The sequence below is a fragment of the Triturus cristatus genome, chromosome 6 (genome assembly GCF_964204655.1).
Source record: "Triturus cristatus chromosome 6, aTriCri1.1, whole genome shotgun sequence".
Classification (NCBI taxonomy): domain Eukaryota; kingdom Metazoa; phylum Chordata; class Amphibia; order Caudata; family Salamandridae; genus Triturus; species Triturus cristatus.
In genome coordinates, this window is record NC_140589.1 from 207,213,510 (window position 1) to 207,234,939 (window position 21,430).

The 21,430-nt window shown below is 49.0% G+C and overlaps 1 protein-coding gene across 4 annotated transcripts in view; it reads left to right on the forward strand.

Annotated features, from left to right (window-relative positions):
- Positions 1 to 21,430, forward strand: part of RUNX2 (RUNX family transcription factor 2) — a 305,508-nt gene that overhangs the window by 165,692 nt on the left and 118,386 nt on the right. For all 4 annotated transcript variants that reach the window (XM_085610525.1, XM_085610527.1, XM_085610526.1 and 1 more), the window contains one exon: positions 13,598 to 13,754. In XM_085610525.1, the coding sequence (XP_085466651.1) occupies positions 13,598 to 13,754 (157 nt within the window). The remainder of the gene's footprint in view (positions 1 to 13,597; positions 13,755 to 21,430) is intronic.

Sequence of the window (21,430 nt, forward strand, 5' to 3'; positions counted from 1 at the left end):
AAGGTGTGGGGGGGGGGTGCGCGGAGGGCCTATAAAATCCGAGATGCGTTGAGGTTTACAGGTTAGTAGGTGGGTGAATGGGCTACACAATGATGGAGGGGAGGGTTGCTTAAAGGTAAGGAGCAGGGGAAGCGGGGGTCACGTGACAAGGTGCGTGCGGGCCGGCAAGGCGTGGGTGAGTAGCAGGCTGCGTGGCGGGGCTTTAAAGGCGCTGTCCGTGGCTTCAAGGCGTGCTGTGTGGCTTGCAGAAGAGGCCTTCATGGCAGTGTAGCGTGCGTGGGGGAGGGGTGGCCGCCGATGGCAATTCACATAAGGGAGGTAGGTGAGGTATGCAGAACCAGTACAGGGTTTTGGGGTGATGGTTCTGCCATGGGCACTGTGGGGTGTTGACGGACCTTGGAGCTGGGGGTGGCAGCATGCACAAGAGCGGGTGGTTACGGGCCAGCGAGTTGGCTTGTAGAGGGCGCGGTAGGGGATGCTGACTCCGGGCACTAGGAGCTGCCCCCGAGTGGCACTCTTGAGTACATTCGAGGCCAGGGGCGTGCTCGACGAATAACAGGCGGGTTGAGGGTTCCTAAAGGGCTCTCTGGGGACGGCTAACAAGGAGCACTAGAGTCCTGGCAGGGCAAGTGTGTTTACGAGGTAAGGCCAGGTGCCCGGGGACTGGGCGAGGCTGATTGTAAACATTGGGGCATTGACTGCGGGCACGGGGGCCTGTTCACAGGGACAATGGCGGCTCACAGGAGCGCCGGGGAGGCCTTTAGGGGCAAAGACTCACAGGCCGCAGTCTGGGCGGCACGGGCCCCCCACTGATGACTCGGGTGACAGTCTGGCAAAGGCCCGTGATCCCTTTGGGGTGTCGAAACGCTAGAGGGAGGCTTGAGGAAGGGTCTGCTTACTGTGGCACTCCTTGAGGCCCCTTTTTACCTCTCAGCCACCAGTGCCGCATAGGTCTGTCTCATTCCTACTTCTGAAATCAGAGCCCAGCTGGCCCTAGTCTCCTGTCGCCTCCCACGGCTTACTACGTTATGTACATTCTAACCTTCAATGCAGTCCACCTATTCCACTCACCCAAATATCCATCCATCCATCCACCCAACCGACCATCCACCCTTCCATCCCCAACCACACACCCATCCTTCCATCCATCCACTCATCCGTCAATCTATCCAACTATCCATTCATCCATCCAGTAGCGGCAAGTGCAGTTAAAGCGCCGGGGGAGGGGGCGGGGTCTACAAATGAAAGAATAGAGTAAATTAAATAAATCCTATTCCAACTCAGTCGACATCACCCACCCCGCCCGACCCGCCCGACCCAGCTTAACGGCATCCCGCTGCTGCATCCATCCATCCGTCGTCCAGCCATCCATTCACCCATCCATTCCCAGCCACATATCCATCCGTCCATCCCCAGCCACACACACATCCATTCATCCATCCGTCTATCCGTCCGCCCAGTCACACACCCGTCCATCCACCTATCCACCTATCCATCCATCCACCTATCCATCCACATCCATCCGTACCTCCGTCCGCTCATCCATCCATCCATCCAACCCAACCACATCCATCCATCCATCCGACCATCGGTCGATGCCAGGGGCTGCCTGACATTCCCATTATGTGTCTAGTGTCCAGAGGCCAGAGACATGACCCTTGCCCCCCCCACCCCCACCCCCACACACTCTCCCTCAGAGTAGGGTGGGTGGACAGGACCCATCGCCCCTCAAAATAAAACAATGCGCAGCCCCTGTGAACAGTAGCAGTGCACCGCTCTGTGTACAGGCCGCAATGTGTGCTCCGGTGCGCACACCGAATCCAACCCGACCATAAACCGTAAAATAACGCGCAGATCGTGTGAACAGGAGCAGTCGTGCACCGCTCTGTGTATAGGTCGCAATGTGTGTTCCGGTGCGCGCACCGAGTCCACCCCGCCCATAAGCAGAAAAACAACGCGCAGCCCCTGTGAACGGGAGCAGTCGTGCACCGCTCTGTGTACAGGCCGCCATGTGTGCTCCGGTGCACGCACCGAGCCCACCCCGTCCATAAACCGTAAAATAACGCGCAGATCGTGTGAACAGGAGCAGTCGTGCACCGCTCTGTGTACAGGCCGCCATGTGTGCTCCGGTGCACGCACCGAGCCCACCCCGTCCATAAACCGTAAAATAACGCGCAAATCGTGTGAACAGGAGCAGTCGTGCACCGCTCTGTGTACAGGCCGCAATGTGTGTTCCGGTGCGCGCACCGAGTCCACCCCGCCCATAAGCAGAAAAACAACGCGCAGCCCCTGTGATCGGGAGCAGCCGTGCACTTCTCTGTGCCTTGTTTACTTCTCACAGAGGTAGTTTGTATGTGGGGCATTGCCTCGGTGGCTCTTCTGACAGGGGGGGGGGGGGGGGGGCGCGTACAGCTGTTTAGTCCAGTTTGTGGCGGAGCAGGTGCAGCCCCGGGAGGGAGGGGGCAAGGGTCGGGGGGGGGGAGGGGGCGGTACTGGACTAGAGAAGGAGTGTGTCTTTACACACACAGACCACCGTGGGCACCGTTTACCACTGAGCAACAATCACAAAGCAAAACAGCATGACGACAAGATGGCCACAAGTCTGTCTAATATATAGGACACGTGTATGGTGCAGGTAAAAGTAGGGTGGCGTAATTTAGTAAATATTCACACGCATATGGATGTGTACGTTAGGTCGTAAAGCCTTAACATTTATAACAAAATATAGACACAACGTGTTTTATTTAACATGTTACAGCTCTTCTCGGAATTGGGACATTTTGGGAGATGAATTGGAAAGCAGTGACTGGAATCAAATGTAGCTGCGCTCCCCTTTCTCTGGCAAGGTTCAGCCGCTGTAGTCCAGTGCATTAAATGCACGTGCTCTGACGTGGGCTGGCGAGGGCAGCTCGCAGTGCAGTCTGGCTGTTCAATTTAAAGCGTCGGAAATGCGTCTATTTGCCGCGCCACGTGACGCGAAATCCTGATTACAACTCTGCCCTTTTCCTTCTCTTCACTCATTTCTAAGTCAGAGAATTCATTAGGCTGCGGGGAAATAGAGTGCCTTCGACATCTAGATGTTAATAGTTTCGCAAACAAAAAAATACAGTAATGTTCTCATTCAATATTGTCCGGTTGTGGCCCGATTTTCATTTTTAAACATTATTACATGTGTAGGGGCCTGCAAATAGCACACAAATGAAAACTAACTGCGCAGATAGCAACGGCTCCCACTTACTACCCCTGCAGTGGTTTCCCGAATCGAATGCACGCACCGGTATCCATGTATTATCATTTAGTGCACACGAAACGAAGAGTTATTTCGTAGTTACCGAAGGTAAACCCATTCCACACTGCAGCGTGTGTGTGTGCGCGCCCGCCTCATTAGTAGCGCCTAGAGGTGAGCGAGGGAGGCGCGGGCTGCTTTGTTAATGTCAATAGGTTGCCTTTACAGTGCTTCAGTCCGCACCCCTGCCATTTCTAAGCGCTGTAACGAGCAGCTGTAGTGTTACCGTCAGCGAATGCAACGATCCACATTGGTGCGCGTTGCAAACGTATTCTGTGTTCCTTCCGGCAGCATCGCTGATGCTGTGGGTTCAAAAGAGAAGAGACGCGGGCTGCATGTGCATTGTCACAGAGCCATTTATAAGCCTTGGGTTTCTCTGGGCAGACCCCCTTCCTAACTCATATCCCAGCCACGACCTTCTGAGCGAAATACTGCGGCTTATAGGCCCATTCAAATGATGGAGCGCCTGGAAGAGGGCGCTGGGGCGCTAGTCGCAGCACCGCGATTTCTAGCAAGCCAGTGTGGCGCTTGCAAACAAAGCCTGGCACACCGCCCTGCTGCATCGGGGTGGTACAAGACAGGGGCTAGTGCCCCATGGCATAATTCGTGCCAGCACGCCTTGGCAGGGTTTACCACACGGTTTATAAGTGAAAAACAACGGTTCGTCTCTTTAATGGGAATTCAGAGCGCACCCCAGGGGTATGAACACTCAAGAGACGCATTTCATATGCACCGTTTTTTGCAAAATGCCATCTGACTGACTGCGTTATTGTGCATCTAGTGCATCCCGCACTGAATAGCAGCAGACGCACTGAATAGCAGCAGAGGTAGTTGTGCCGCCAATAGGACCCCCGTTTGAGTGGCACACTTTTGCTGCCCACGCTGATGGCACCACCAGCGAAGCCAGCGTTTCTCATGAAAGCAGACGGAGTGGTTTTCGCTTGTTATCAGCTGGGGCACATCGAGGCACTGGAGTCAGCCTCGCACTCCGGCGCCTCAGCCCGTGAAAGCCGTGCTCGTTTAATGATGAGCTGTGGAAAAACCTCTCTACCTTTCACCCACTGACTCTCCAGACCCCTGCCCACGTCACGGGCTCTGGGCTTCTCATGTCGCCGGTGGACGACTTGAGGATGCAGCAGAACACAGAGCTAGGAACCCACAGAACAAATACCGCCTGTTCTGGTGTCACCCACTACGCTCTTTACAATGTCGTTAAAAAAATCGAGTGTTATTTGCGCCATTTTTGTTTGCGTGTTTTCCACATTTTTCTGCGTTGCGCTTGTGGCTGTCACGAGCTAACGGTGCCAGAGCCCCACGCGGACACAGCTTGCACCACAGCGGCACTGGTGCTAAATCAAGCCCTACAAGGGGTTCATTCTAGTCTAGAATATTCACCAGTGCCGCACTGAGGCCCTGGGCGCGCCCCACCACCAACCAGTGCGGCTGGGTCTGCCCAGGGGCCAATCCTTGTGGCCTCCGTGCCTGTACTGTAGTATTTCTTGTGCCCGACTTTGCACTTGGCACCTTTGATGGGTTTCGTGTACATTGTGCTCATTCCTGGTTTTTCACAAGTTGTTACCTAGGCTTTAACAGAAAAGCGCCGGCAAAACAGTGTGGTAATGAGGCATATCACGCGCAAAACAGGCGCAAGAACATTTTTGTACGTTAGTCCCCAGGGCAGAGCCAAAAGCTGCTGTCAGGTGCAAGAACCGAGCCCGTACTTTGCACAAGCAGTATCTCAGCAGCTTTGTGGTACCTCACTCAACCCTGATGCGCACAGTGAGAGCACGAGGCATATCAGGCCACTACCATTATGCAGCATGGGAGGACCACTTTATGCAGCAGGGTCTACTAAATTATGTGGCAAGAAAGTGCAAATCATGCAGCATAATGCGGCACATTTTGTGATGGTATCAGTTCATTATTTTGTCATTTTTACACATGCTAACGCTGACTGGAGAAAGGTTTCACCATATTAGTATTAATTCAACACCAAGTACAGCAATATGCAACTGAAAGGTGAACAGTCAACATTTGCGAAGGGCCTTCCACTGCACAGCAACATGCGTCACTGCATTTCTAGTAACTTTTGATCCATTTGGACTGGAAAGAAAATTTTATGCAGCAGATGGTGGATTATGTTTCAAATGCTGTGAATCTTTAATAATGCGAAAAACGCCGCAGCTGCAGAATCGCATAGTTACAGTTGTTCTGGGCATAATTAAGACCCTAGTGATAGTACTAAAACTGTCGAAAACCGCATTCGGGCACCAGCGCTGCTGTAGATCGGTGCACCAGTTGTGCTGCTGTAGATCGGTGCACCAGTTGTGCTGCTGTAGATCGGTGCACCAGTTGTGCTGCTGTAGATCGGTGCACCAGTTGTGCTGCTGTAGATCAGTGCAACAGTTGCGCTGCTGTTGATCAGTGCACCAGTTGTGCTGCTGTAGATCAGTGCACCAGTTGTGCTGCTGTAGGTCGGTGCACCAGTTGTGCTGCTGTAGATCAGTGCATCATTTGTGCTGCTGTTGATCAGTGCACCAGTTGTGCTGCTGTAGATCAGGGCATCATTTGTGCTGCTGTTGATCAGTGCACCAGTTGTGCTGCTGTAGATCAGTGCACCAGTTGTGCTGCTGTAGATCGGTGCACCAGTTGTGCTGCTTTAGATCAGTGCATCAGTTGTGCTGCTGTAGATCAGTGCATAATTTGTGCTGCTGTAGATAAGTGCACCAGTTGTGCTGATGTAGATCAGTGCACCGTTTGAGCTGCTGTTGATCAGTGCACCAGTTGTCCTGCTGTAGATCAGTGCACCAGTTGTGCTGCTTTAGATCAGTGCACCAGTTGTGCTGCTGTAGATCAGTGCACCAGTTGTGCTGCTGTAGATCGGTGCACCAGTTGTGCTGCTGTAGATCAGTGCATCATTTGTGCTGCTGTTGATCAGTGCACCAGTTGTGCTGCTGTAGATCAGGGCATCATTTGTGCTGCTGTTGATCAGTGCACCAGTTGTGCTGCTGTAGATCAGTGCACCAGTTGTGCTGCTGTACATCAGTGCACCAGTTGTGCTGCTGTAGATCAGTGCACCAGTTGTGCTGCTTTAGATCAGTGCACCAGTTGTGCTGCTGTAGATCAGTGCATAATTTGTGCTGCTGTAGATAAGTGCACCAGTTGTGCTGATGTAGATCAGTGCACCATTTGTGCTGCTGTTGATCAGTGCACCAGTTGTCCTGCTGTAGATCAGTGCACCAGTTGTGCTGCTTTAGATCAGTGCACCAGTTGTGCTGCTGTAGATCAGTGCACCAGTTGTGCTGCTGTAGATCGGTGCACCAGTTGTGCTGCTGTAGATCAGTGCACCAGTTGTGCTGCTGTAGATCGGTGCACCAGTTGTGCTGCTGTAGATCAGTGCACCAGTTGTGCTGCTGTAGATCAGTGCATCATTTGAGCTGCTGTTGATCAGTGCACCAGTTGTGCTGCTGTAGATCAGGGCATCATTTGTGCTGCTGTTGATCAGTGCACCAGTTGTGCTGCTGTAGATCAGTGCACCAGTTGTGCTGCTTTAGATCAGTGCGCCAGTTGTGCTGCTGTAGATCAGTGCATAATTTGTGCTGCTGTAGATAAGTGCACCAGTTGTGCTGATGTAGATCAGTGCACCATTTGTGCTGCTGTTGATCAGTGCACCAGTTGTCCTGCTGTAGATCAGTGCACCAGTTGTGCTGCTTTAGATCAGTGCACCAGTTGTGCTGCTGTAGATCAGTGCACCAGTTGTGCTGCTGTAGATCGGTGCACCAGTTGTGCTGCTGTAGATCAGTGCATCATTTGTGCTGCTGTTGATCAGTGCACCAGTTGTGCTGCTGTAGATCAGTGCACCAGTTGTGCTGCTGTAGATCGGTGCACCAGTTGTGCTGCTGTAGATCAGTGCACCAGTTGTGCTGCTGTAGATCGGTGCACCAGTTGTGCTGCTGTAGATCAGTGCACCAGTTGTGCTGCTGTAGATCAGTGCATCATTTGAGCTTCTGTTGATCAGTGCACCAGTTGTGCTGCTGTAGATCAGGGCATCATTTGTGCTGCTGTTGATCAGTGCACCAGTTGTGCTGCTGTAGATTAGTGCACTATTTGTGCTGCTGTTGATCAGTGCACCAGTTGTGCTGCTGTTGATCGGTGCACCAGTTGTGCTGCTGTAGATCAGTGCACCAGTTGTGCTGCTGTAGATCAGTGCACCAGTTGTGCTGCTTTAGATCAGTGCGCCAGTTGTGCTGCTGTAGATCAGTGCATAATTTGTGCTGCTGTAGATAAGTGCACCAGTTGTGCTGATGTAGATCAGTGCACCATTTGTGCTGCTGTTGATCAGTGCACCAGTTGTCCTGCTGTAGATCAGTGCACCAGTTGTGCTGCTTTAGATCAGTGCACCAGTTGTGCTGCTGTAGATCAGTGCATTATTTGTGCTGCTGTAGATCAGTGCACTAGTTGCGCTGCTGTAGATTAGTGCACTATTTGTGCTGCTGTTGATCAGTGCACCAGTTGTGCTGCTGTTGATCAGTGCACCAGTTGCTCTGCTGTAGATCAGTGCACCAGTTGCGCTGCTGTTGATCAGTACACCGGTTGTGCTGCTGTAGTCGGTGCACCAGATGTGCTGCTGTAGATCAGTGCACCATTTGCGCTTCTGTTGATCAGTGCACAAGTTGTGCTGCTGTTGCTCAGTGCACCAGTTGTGCTGCTGTTGATCAGTGCACCAGTTGTGCTGCTTTAGATCAGTGCACCAGTTGTACTGCTGTAGATCAGTGCATCATTTGTGCTGCTGTAGATCAGTGCACTAGTTGTGCTGATGTAGATCAGTGCACCATTTGTGCTGCTGTTCATAAGTGCACCAGTTGTGCTGCTGTAGCTATGTGCACCAGTTGTGCTGCTGTAGATCAGTGCACCATTTGTGCTGCTGTTGATAAGTGCACCAGTTGTGCTGCTGTAGATCAGTGCATCATTTGTGCTGCTGTAGATTAGTGCACTATTTGTGCTGCTGTTGATCAGTGCACCAGTTGTGCTGCTGTTGATCAGTGCACCAGTTGCTCTGCTGTAGATCAGTGCACCGGTTGTGCTGCTGTTGACCAGTACACCGGTTGTGCTGCTGTAGTCACTGCACCAGTTGTGCTGCTGTAGATTAGTGCACTATTTGTGCTGCTGTTGGTCAGTGCACCAGTTGCGCTGCTGTAGATCAGTGCACCAGTTGTGCTGATATAGATCAGTGCACCATTTGTGCTGCTGTTGATCAGTGCACCAGTTGTGCTGCTGTAGCTATGTGTACCAGTTGTGCTGCTGTAGATCAGTGCACCATTTGTGCTGCTGTTGATCAGTGCACCAGTTGTGCTGCTGTCGATCAGTGCACCGGTTGTGCTGCTGTTGACCAGTACACCGGTTGTGCTGCTGTAGTCAGTGCACCAGTTGTGCTGCTGTAGATTAGTGCACTATTTGTGCTGCTGTTGATCAGTGCACCAGTTGCGCTGCTGTAGATTAGTGCACTATTTGTGCTGCTGTTGATCAGTGCACCAGTTGTGCTGCTGTTGCTCAGTGCACCAGTTGTGCTGCTGTTGATCAGTGCACCAGTTGTGCTGCTGTAGATCAGTGCACCAGTTGTGCTGCTGTAGATCGGTGCACCAGTTGTGCTGCTGTAGATCGGTGCACCAGTTGTGCTGCTGTAGATCGGTGCACCAGTTGTGCTGCTGTAGATCAGTGCAACAGTTGCGCTGCTGTTGATCAGTGCACCAGTTGTGCTGCTGTAGATCAGTGCACCAGTTGTGCTGCTGTAGGTCGGTGCACCAGTTGTGCTGCTGTAGATCAGTGCATCATTTGTGCTGCTGTTGATCAGTGCACCAGTTGTGCTGCTGTAGATCAGGGCATCATTTGTGCTGCTGTTGATCAGTGCACCAGTTGTGCTGCTGTAGATCAGTGCACCAGTTGTGCTGCTGTAGATCGGTGCACCAGTTGTGCTGCTTTAGATCAGTGCATCAGTTGTGCTGCTGTAGATCAGTGCATAATTTGTGCTGCTGTAGATAAGTGCACCAGTTGTGCTGATGTAGATCAGTGCACCGTTTGAGCTGCTGTTGATCAGTGCACCAGTTGTCCTGCTGTAGATCAGTGCACCAGTTGTGCTGCTTTAGATCAGTGCACCAGTTGTGCTGCTGTAGATCAGTGCACCAGTTGTGCTGCTGTAGATCGGTGCACCAGTTGTGCTGCTGTAGATCAGTGCATCATTTGTGCTGCTGTTGATCAGTGCACCAGTTGTGCTGCTGTAGATCAGTGCACCAGTTGTGCTGATGTAGATCAGTGCACCGTTTGAGCTGCTGTTGATCAGTGCACCAGTTGTGCTGCTGTAGATCGGTGCACCAGTTGTGCTGCTGTAGATCGGTGCACCAGTTGTGCTGCTGTAGATCAGTGCACCAGTTGTGCTGCTGTTGATCAGTGCACCAGTTGTGCTGCTGTTGATCAGTGCACCAGTTGTGATGCTGTAGATCAGTGCACCAGTTGTGCTGCTGTAGATCAGGGCATCATTTGTGCTGCTGTTGATCAGTGCACCAGTTGTGCTGCTGTAGATCAGTGCACCAGTTGTGCTGCTGTAGATCAGTGCACCAGTTGTGCTGCTGTAGATCAGTGCACCAGTTGTGCTGCTTTAGATCAGTGCATCATTTGAGCTGCTGTTGATCAGTGCACCAGTTGTGCTGCTGTAGATCAGGGCATCATTTGTGCTGCTGTTGATCAGTGCACCAGTTGTGCTGCTGTAGATTAGTGCATTATTTGTGCTGCTGTTGATCAGTGCACCAGTTGTGCTGCTGTTGATCGGTGCACCAGTTGTGCTGCTGTAGATCAGTGCACCAGTTGTGCTGCTGTAGATCAGTGCACCAGTTGTGCTGCTTTAGATCAGTGCGCCAGTTGTGCTGCTGTAGATCAGTGCATACTTTGTGCTGCTGTAGATAAGTGCACCAGTTGTGCTGATGTAGATCAGTGCACCATTTGTGCTGCTGTTGATCAGTGCACCAGTTGTCCTGCTGTAGATCAGTGCACCAGTTGTGCTGCTTTAGATCAGTGCACCAGTTGTGCTGCTGTAGATCAGTGCATTATTTGTGCTGCTGTAGATCAGTGCACTAGTTGCGCTGCTGTAGATTAGTGCACTATTTGTGCTGCTGTTGATCAGTGCACCAGTTGTGCTGCTGTTGATCAGTGCACCAGTTGCTCTGCTGTAGATCAGTGCACCAGTTGCGCTGCTGTTGATCAGTACACCGGTTGTGCTGCTGTAGTCGGTGCACCAGATGTGCTGCTGTAGATCAGTGCACCATTTGCGCTTCTGTTGATCAGTGCACCAGTTGTGCTGCTGTTGCTCAGTGCACCAGTTGTGCTGCTGTTGATCAGTGCACCAGTTGTGCTGCTTTAGATCAGTGCACCAGTTGTACTGCTGTAGATCAGTGCATCATTTGTGCTGCTGTAGATCAGTGCACTAGTTGTGCTGATGTAGATCAGTGCACCATTTGTGCTGCTGTTCATAAGTGCACCAGTTGTGCTGCTGTAGCTATGTGCACCAGTTGTGCTGCTGTAGATCAGTGCACCATTTGTGCTGCTGTTGATAAGTGCACCAGTTGTGCTGCTGTAGATCAGTGCATCATTTGTGCTGCTGTAGATTAGTGCACTATTTGTGCTGCTGTTGATCAGTGCACCAGTTGTGCTGCTGTTGATCAGTGCACCAGTTGCTCTGCTGTAGATCAGTGCACAGGTTGTGCTGCTGTTGACCAGTACACCGGTTGTGCTGCTGTAGTCACTGCACCAGTTGTGCTGCTGTAGATTAGTGCACTATTTGTGCTGCTGTTGGTCAGTGCACCAGTTGCGCTGCTGTAGATCAGTGCACCAGTTGTGCTGCTATAGATCAGTGCACCATTTGTGCTGCTGTTGATCAGGGCACCAGTTGTGCTGCTGTAGCTATGTGTACCAGTTGTGCTGCTGTAGATCAGTGCACCATTTGTGCTGCTGTTGATCAGTGCACCAGTTGTGCTGCTGTAGATCAGTGCACCGGTTGTGCTGCTGTTGACCAGTACACCGGTTGTGCTGCTGTAGATCAGTGCATAATTTGTGCTGCTGTAGATAAGTGCACCAGTTGTGCTGATGTAGATCAGTGCACCATTTGTGCTGCTGTTGATCAGTGCACCAGTTGTCCTGCTGTAGATCAGTGCACCAGTTGTGCTGCTTTAGATCAGTGCACCAGTTGTGCTGCTGTAGATCAGTGCACCAGTTGTGCTGCTGTAGATCGGTGCACCAGTTGTGCTGCTGTAGATCAGTGCACCAGTTGTGCTGCTGTAGATCGGTGCACCAGTTGTGCTGCTGTAGATCAGTGCACCAGTTGTGCTGTTGTAGATTAGTGCACTATTTGTGCTGCTGTTGATCAGTGCACCAGTTGCGCTGCTGTAGATTAGTGCACTATTTGTGCTGCTGTTGATCAGTGCACCAGTTGTGCTGCTGTTGATCAGTGTACCAGTTGCTCTGCTGTAGATCAGTGCACCAGTTGCGCTGCTGTTGATCAGTACACTGGTTGTGCTGCTGTAGTCAGTGCACCAGATGTGCTGCTGTAGATCAGTGCACCATTTGCGTTTCTGTTGATCAGTGCACCAGTTGCGCTGCTGTAGATTAGTGCACTATCCATGATTGGTCTGAGCGCCGTGGATGCGCGCTCAGGCAGGGAATGGGAGCGTCACTGCGCACCTTGGAGTGGGCAAACCACTCCTCGTCTGCCCTGCTCTGGCAGTCCAGCCCCGCCCTGCCCCGCAACAGGAAAGGAAAACTAAAATGATAATAACGCTATTTAATAGTTTTCTTTAACTACTGCTCACAGAGCAGTGGGGCAACACTCCCTGCCTTAGCGGAGGAGCCGCCACTGAACAACATAACTACTAACTACCACACTCCTACAAGTGTGATAAGTCAAAGTATTCCAGGCCCCCAAAGCTATACGAATGGTTTTCGGCAGCAGGAATTTGTCATTTTTAATGTATATTGAATGAATTAACAACTGTTGCTTTCCTCATCTCTGTATTAGATAGACAGCGTCCCATGTGGCAGTCTGTCATAAGTTCCGGTGTTGACAATTAAATACCGGTGCCGAGCACTGGAAACCACCGGCTCAAATCAAGCACTGCTTATTACTAGTGTTTAGCTGATGGCAACTGCAGCAGTAAAAATGTAACCATGAAACACACAAAATCTTGCAAATATTTTTTGCATGCACACATTGGAAGACACCCAGTGTATACGGGCGTGTCGGCACAAAATCTTTATTGCTCCAGATTATTTTTGCTCCATACTGTAAACATTTATCCAAATATTTTGAATCAAAACACCTCCCAAGATGGAGACATGGATTACGCAACAGCTCATTATCCCCCTCGCTCCGCTACAGAGGTAGTCCACCCTCTCAACACAACCCTGTTACCGCCACTACAGCGCTCAAAATCATATGTAGCGCTAAACAAATCCAGTGCATAAAGTTAAAAAATGGGAAATGTAATACAGCGTGAATGGCGCTGGGAAATATAAGGCCCAGCTGAGAACCTCCCTTCAGCTCACATGCTCTTCTGCCTATTGCCTTTCCCCCAGGGCTTAACTTGAGCCGGTGTTTTTCGGTGCTTGGCACTGGCACTTAATTGTCATTACTGGCACTTATGACAGCTGCCACATGGTGGCACTGTTTGTGTGGCGTAGAGGTAAGCAAGACATCAGTTGTTTTATTAATTCGTTAGACATTAAAAACAACTAATAAGAATAGGCCATTCTTATAGTTTTGGGGGTGTCGAACAGTCTGAAATGTCACTTTTAGAAGTGTGATGATTAGTAGTTGCGTAGGTACTGTGATGGCAGCGCTCACAGGGGGCAATGGTTGGTGCAAGCTGCAGTGCTCTCCTGACGAGGGCCCTGGCACTTTTTTTGCAAATTAAGCACTGTTTTCTCCACTGATGCACCATTTTATGTAGCCCCCCCATTTCGCATTGCGCTTGATGGACATCGTGTTTGGTTTAGGAAAACAATGAATAAAAAATATACTCCAATAAAGCCAAATGTACGCGTATTTATGTAGCGCACAACATCAATCCGTTGGCATCATAAGCACTTGGGATCAATTCTCAGTTGCATTTATGGGCACACTACCGGATTACTCTTTTACATACTCTTACATGCCTTTGTGAATCCCCCCCTTTCTGTCAGACTACACTGGGGTGGGAGTGGCAACACGTTGTGCCACTTTTTAAATGGTTACTCAACTCTTTTTGCTCACATTTTCTGTTTCTATAGGTGGTTGGCCTTGGAGAAGTACCTGACGGGACTGTGGTCACTGTCATGGCCGGCAATGATGAAAACTATTCAGCCGAGCTGAGGAATGCCTCCGCCGTCATGAAAAACCAAGTGGCTAGGTTTAACGATCTGAGATTTGTGGGGAGAAGTGGAAGAGGTAAGCCTCACCATTACAAATGTTGGAAAATCTAAAAAAAAAAACTGCAATAGTCTAGACATTATAAAGCCACACTGTAACATTATAAAGCCACACTGTAACACTAACCGGTCCCTAAAGACATTTCAGACATCCTCTAATATACAGGAGTGATTATGTTTTTATTTGCAAACTGGACATTCTCTACAAACTAAGGGCCATATGTATGAAAGTTTGGTTTTGCGATTCTCAAATAGCGATTTTTTGCGAATCGCTATTTGAGAATCGCAAAACGCTATGTATGTAGGATTTTCAAATAATTTTGAGAATCCTACATATTCCTTAATTGCGAATTGCAAATTGCGATTCGCAATTAAGGAATACCTCCCCATTCATTCCTATGGGCCTAGAGGCCCAGAGGAATGAATGGGAAGACATTCTCAATTTGCGATTCTCAATTAGAGAATCGCAAATTGAGAATGCAATTTCAAGGGTGCCAGGGTGTCAAAAGGACACCCTGTTGCATCCCTGAAATGTGCATGTGTGCACATGTGGCGCACATACATGCCCTAAGGGCATGTATGTGCGCCACATGGCACTTTGAAAAATGCAAAAATGTGCATTTTTCAGAGAAATCACAAATTACCACCAACTTGAAGTTGGTGGTAATTTGCGATTCCTTAAGGGCAAATTGCACTTTTTCTGTGCTACTTACATTGCATTTAAGGAATCGCAATTTGCGATTCCTTATTTTGTGAGGCAGTTTTTCTTTAATACATACCACTGAGCCAAATTGCGATCGCAAACCCTGAAATTCTGCGAATTTCAGCATTTGCGATCGCATTTTGGAATGATACATATGGCTCTTAGTCTATTGTTATCCATCACTGCCCAAATAGTAATTTCTACCCATTTTTTCTTTCTCTTTTTTGTCTTTTAATCTTAATGCCTTGCGAGAACGTATTCCAGATTCCACTACATTGTATATCCTATAGCCAGGAGTGAGCTCTGCTGTAAATCATGTATTTGTACTTAGTTCAGTTTGTTACTCAATCAATTACGCTGCAATCTTTTTGACTGAATTTGTATTATACATCTAGTTTCTTCATTTGTCATGAATTTTGATTTGTCTTTTTTGACATACCTGTTCTCAATTCTTTTTAGTCATGCTTGCTGTCAGCTTTAGCTGTGTGTGTGTTGTTGACACGCCTTTTGTGGACAATATCAGTACTTACAATGGGCCAGCTCATTGCTCATCCTACTTGTCAATCTCATGTGCTTGCTTCTGGTTTCATGGGTTTCCTTCCTCTTCTTGTGTTTGTCCATAGCTTCTTTTCCTTTTGATTGGAGGACTTGTATCCTTCCGCTGCTTACATTTAGGGAATAGTTTATCCGTTATTTCTTTCAGCACGTCATTGGCGTGCATGTGCCTTCTCTCCCATTTCCTTTTCTCCTACATATGCCCAGGGCTCGAGTCGGGGGTACACGCAGGTACACGGCGTTCCCCCACTCTTTTCACAGGGTGGACGCCATCCCTCCTGCAAAGAAGCTGGGCCCCACGGAAATCTGCTGAACGTGTCCGGTGTAATTTTCAGGCACGGGGCACGTTCAGCACGTGACGTCATGAGGTCATTTGCATTTTGTCAGTCCACCCACTTCTTTTTAGAGGACTTGTGCCCTGCATATGCCGCTTTCTCCCTTCAGACCCCCAACCTTCTGCTCTCTCTGCTGTTCTCCTCAGCTCGTCAGTTGCTTCCCCCACCCCTCTCAGTCCTGCTCAGCTAGTTTTTTTGTATAACCCCACCCTCTCTATTGGTCACCCTAACCCTCCCCGCTCACCTTGCCTCTAGTCAGTAACTTTACTTGCTCTCCTCCCACCCCTCCTCTGTTGCTCCCCCATACCTCCTGTTTTTAAAATTACATTTGTAAATTCTTTTTAGGAGGGCCAACCAGTGGCAATTTGCTGCCGTGCGGCTCCTTTTTGTAAATGCTCTAGACACGCACCTTTTATTTTTTTCAATTTACCGCTCCAATATAAGCATCTGCGACCTGGCCACCTCATCGTGAACTATGCACGCTTATGCGTGGTGACGCATGTATACGAACAATGTGGCCACCGTAGCACAATGACTTTGTGCACATGATTGATGATGCGCGTGCTTGTATAGATCACATCACTGGTTTTTTGCGGATGCAGTACAACTTTGGCAATAACTATATTTTCTTTTTGTGGATGCTCAAGAGCATTGTCAAAAAGCATTGTCTAAGCCAAAAGACGAGACCTATTGTGCTGGTTTTCTTTTCTGCTGTGGTTTCCTATATTTTTTACTGTATCGTCATTTTACTATGTGAATTTTGTAATAATTTTAATTTAATTATGCAAATAAAATCTTCTTCTTCTATATTTTTTACTCTCTTTTAGTTTCCTTGCATTGCCTAAAGTTTCTTTAGTTTTTTGTTTTGTCTGTCTGTGTCTGCTGTTTCATCCTTTGCTGTGCCTCTGCTTTTGGGGCACATCCTGATATTCCCTGGTGTTTTTGCCCAATTTATTTTGTCATTGTTTTATTATCATTCCCATCTCTCTCTTGCTGCTTATCCCCATTGCACATCTTCCTCGCCTCCATCACTTCCCGTACTGCCTCTCTCTACAACCTCATACCTTGGCCCTCACCTGGGGCCATATGTAGGAAGCCTAATACCGGTCGGTAACGGCTGATTTTCGGTAAATATACCGTTACCGACCGGTATTTTGGCTTTTGCTATGTAGGGGGCATATTTCTGGATCCGGTAATTTACCGAATCGGTAAAATTACCGAATCGGTAATTTTACCGATTCGGTAAATACCGAATCCAGAAATGATATGTAGGTAACACTCAAATGAGTGATGTGTAGGGAAAATAATTCGGTATTTAGCACCAAATATATGTTGGTGCTAAATACCGAATACATTGCAAAAAGCAATATTTTGCTGGTCTAACAGTGCCATGTGGCAGACATACATGCCCTTAGGGCATGTATGTGCGCCACATGTGCACACATGCAGGAATCAGGGGTGCAACAGGGTGTCACTGTGACACCCTGCCACCCTTGATTGTGCTCCCCCCATTACCGAATCGGTATTTACCGATTCGGTAATGGTAACTGGCTTCCCATTGATTCCTATGGGCCCCCTGGCCCATAGGAATCAATGGGAAGGTATGCATCATTACCGAATCGGTAAATACCGATTCTAAATTACCGACCCACTCCGAATCGGTAAATATTACCGATGGATTACCTACATATCATTTACCGCTTCATGAATACCGAATCGGTAAAATTCGGTATTTATGAAGTGGTAAATGTTAGGCTACCTACATATGGCCCCTCATCTCTTGTCTGCTCTGTAGAAAAAAACGAAGACAGGCCTCAGGAAGTCCTATTTGTGAAGTTATTTGAACTTTTATGCTGTGCTAGAAAAACCTACTGTGTGGTCAATGTTGTTTCTGAAAGGTATTGTGGGATTTTTTTTTAAACGAACACGCACTATTATACCTGCCTATAGCTGCACAAAAAACGTAATTATTCATGCCCATAGGCTACACCATCCCCTGGCTTCATCGTCCAGTTCTTTCTTGATTTTTCTGCATAAATGTAGATTCCAAAGCATAGACTGCCAAATCCCAACCTTCCATAAATATCTCTCTAAGAAGCACCCTACCTGCAGCTCGCACTGTCCCCAGCCACAGCCACCGCATGTGCCAGGACTGAAGCAAATGAACCCAGCGTTAAAATAAGGCACGAGTCTGGCTGGTTTTAGGAACTCATTTTTGTAGATGCTTATAGAAGGTCAAGCTTTTGGGAAGTCTGTATTTGAACTCTGTGCTTCTGTAGTAAACTTCTCCCCGTTCAAGCGCGGGGAGTTGTAGTGCAGCAAGCCCTGCTTACTTCTGCAGTAAATTATACGAGGCCCCGCGCCCTCATACCCGAGGCCGAGCACGCGCCTCGCTTGTAAGCCGCAGTCTCAGCCCATGCACGTGGATACCCCCTGCAGTCAAGGAAAATAAGATATCAGGACGGCTTTTCTACCCCAATTTCTTCCTTTCCAAGAGGCGCACCAAATACCTCCCCTTTAATAAAAGGCACCTTATTTTTACTTCATCGATTTTAAGAGTTTCCTGCAATTTAGACCAAGTTCACAGAAAACACAGAGAGGTTTTATAAGCAGAGCAAAAGGGTGGACAGATTTCCTTTCGGCAGCTTTGCAGCGACTGGACCAGTCTCCGAAAGGAAATGACACTTTTAATTTTACAATCCTCTAGTGGGCTCTTTTCTTATGCAGTACGGCAGCGGGATAGACTGCTGAAAGAGGGGTACATACGCGGCAGTGTATGGAAGGTGTACTGTAGGCAGGCCAGGCAGCGGGATAGACTGCTGAAAGAGGGATATATACGCTGCAGTGTATGGAAGGTGTACTGTAGGCAGGCCAGGCAGCGGGATAGACTGCTGAAAGAGGGATATATACGCTGCAGTGTATGGAAGGTGTACTGTAGGCAGGCCAGGCAGCGGGATAGACTGCTGAAAGAGGGATATATACGCTGCAGTGTATGGAAGGTGTACTGTAGGCAGGCCAGGCAGCTGCATAGACTGCTGAAAGAGGGGTATATACGCTGCAGTGTATGGAAGGTGTACTGTAGGCAGGCCAGGCAGCTGGATAGACTGCTGAAAGAGGGGTACATACGCGGCAGTGTATGGAAGGTGTACTGTAGGCAGGCCAGGCAGCTGGATAGACTGCTGAAAGAGGGGTATATACGCTGCAGTGTATGGAAGGTGTAGGCAGGTCAGGCAGCGGGATAGACTGCTGAAAGAGGGGTACATACGCGGCAGTGTATGGAAGGTGTACTGTAGGCAGGCCAGGCAGCGGGATAGACTGCTGAAAGAGGGGTACATACGCTGCAGTGTATGGAAGGTGTACTGTAGGCAGGCCAGGCAGAAGGATAGACTGCTGACAGAGACTGCTGAAAGAGGGGTACATACGCTGCAGTGTATGGAAGGTGTAGGCAGGCCAGGCAGCGGGATAGACTGATGACAGAGACTGCTGAAAGAGTGATACATTCACAGCATTGTACAGAATAAATAGGATTGCCAGCAGCAGCACTGACAGCCAAGAGGGGTACTTTCGCTGCAGTGCATGGAATCTGTAAACAGGCTGACTGCTGACAAAGACTGCTGAAAGAGTTATGTTCTCTGCATTGTACGGAATGCGTAGGCCTGCCAGCAGCAGTTTAAACTGCAGAAAGAGGGGTAAAGTCGCTGCAGTGCATGGAATGTATAGACTGACCAGGCAGCACTATAGGCCGCTGAAAGAGTGATACATGTGTTGCACAGTACGGAATGTGTGGGCAGGCCATGCAGCATTAGAGACTGCTGAAAGAGCGACACATTTGTAGGCTGCCCAGAAAGCACCATAGACTGCTGAAAGCAGGACACGTTCACCGTTGTGTATGGAATATGTAAGTAGGCCAGGCAGCAGTACCCACTGTAAAGGAGGGATACCTTTGCTGCAGGTCATTACATGTGTACGGTGCACCGGCAGCTGTAGAGACTGCTGTAAGAGGGATACATTCACTGCACAGTATGGAATGAGTATGTTGGCCAGGCAGAACTATACACTGCTGAAAGAGTGATACATTCGCTGCACTGTATGGAATGTATAGTCTGGCCAGGCAGTACTATAGACTGCTAAAAGAGTGATACATTCGCTGCACTGTATGGCATGTATAGTCTGGCCAGGCAGTACTATAGACTGCTGAAAGAGTGATACATTCACTGCACTGTACGGAATGTTTAGGCTGGCCAGGCAGAACTATAGACGGCTGAAAGAGTGATACATTCACTGCACTGTACGGAATGTGCAGTCTGGCTAGGCAGCACACTATGCTGCTGAAAGAGTGATACATTCGCTGCACTGTATGGAATGTATAGTCTGGCCAGGCAGTACTATAGACTGCTGAAAGAGGGATATGTTCACTGCACAGTAAGGAATGTGTATGCTGGCCAGGCAGAACGATAGACTGCTGAAAGAGTGATACATTCGCTGCACTGTATGGAATGTATAGTCTGGCAGGCAGTAGTATAGACTGCTGAAAGAGTGATACATTCGCTGCACTGTATGGAATGTATAGTCTGGCCAGGCAGTAATATAGACTGCTGAAAGAGGGATATGTTCACTGCACAGTAAGGAATGTGTATGCTGGCCAGGCAGAACGATAGACTGCTGAAAGAGTGATACATTCGCTGCACTGTATGGAATGTATAGTTTGGCCAGGCAGGACTATAGACTGCTGAAAGAGGGATACATTCGCTGCACTGTAGGGAATGCATAGTCTGGCCAGACAGTACTATAGACTGCTGAAAGAGGGAAACGTTCACTGCACAGTATGGATTGTGTATGCCGGTCAGGCAGAACTATAGACTGCTGAAAGAGTGATACATTCGCTCCACTGAAGAGAATGTATAGTTTGGCCAGGCAGTACTATAGACTGCTGAAAGAGGGATACGTTCACTGCACAGTATAGATTGTGTATGCAGGCCAGGCAGAACTATAGACTGCTGAAAGAGTGATACATTCGCTCCACTGTAGGGAATGTATAGTCTACCCAGGCAGTGCTATAGACTGCTGAATGAGTGATACATTCTGTGCACTGTACGGAATGTGCAGTCTGGCTAGGCAGCACTCTAGACTGCTGAAGAAGTGATACATTCGCTGCAGTGTACGGGATGTATAGTCTGGCCAGGGAGTACTATAGACTGCTTAAAGAGTGATACATTCGCTGCAGTGTACGGGATGTATAGTCTGGCCAGGCAGTACTATAGACTGCTGAAGGAGTGATACATTCGCTGCAGTGTACGGGATGTATAGTCTGGCCAGGCAGTACTATAGAGCAGACTGCTGAAAGAGGGATAGAGTTGTTGGTCTGTAACTGGCTCTCACTGCTTCCCCTGGGGTCTGCCTGACAGGAGTAATGAGGGACATTTTCAGATTATTGCCGGGGTTTGAGGACATTACTGCAAGTGAGTTCATTCAGCTGAAGTGGTGGGTTTGGAAACTGACTGATTGAAAGGCTGACTACAGCAGATGTCCATCTAACCCCAACTGCGACTTAGGCTAACTAAGCCCTAGACGCCTACATTTATTAACAGTGGAGTGCATGGTGACGCTTCATGGCGCTAGATGACAGACTGAAGATGAGCACCAGATTGCTGAAACAGACAGAGGAGCGTCCTACAGCTGTTGTTGTCAAGTTATAAATAAAGATGGAATTGCAAGAAATTGAATTGTGATCTTAGCGCTAAAGGTCACGTCACCTGTACTACAACACGTTTTACAGCAACGGATTGAACTGAGGGCCACATTGGGCCGAGCGTGTCTAACCAGACTGCGCCCATTTCCCCAATCCGTACCAACACGCGGACCTCTTTCTCAAGAGCACGATGTTGCATTGGTCTGAGGCCCCTTTTCATAGGGCCCAACAAACCCCAAGGAAATATAGGGACCTCTACATTGTGTGTGGTCTGTAAAGGGCTTGCCCATGGTACTGAAATTGGCAGCTTGTGCACTTCCTGTATCTTGGAATGTACTGGCAGTGCAGGTCTTTATTGACATGGCTCTCTCTGCTCCATACACATGAGCACAGCCAATCGACATTGCAGGGGT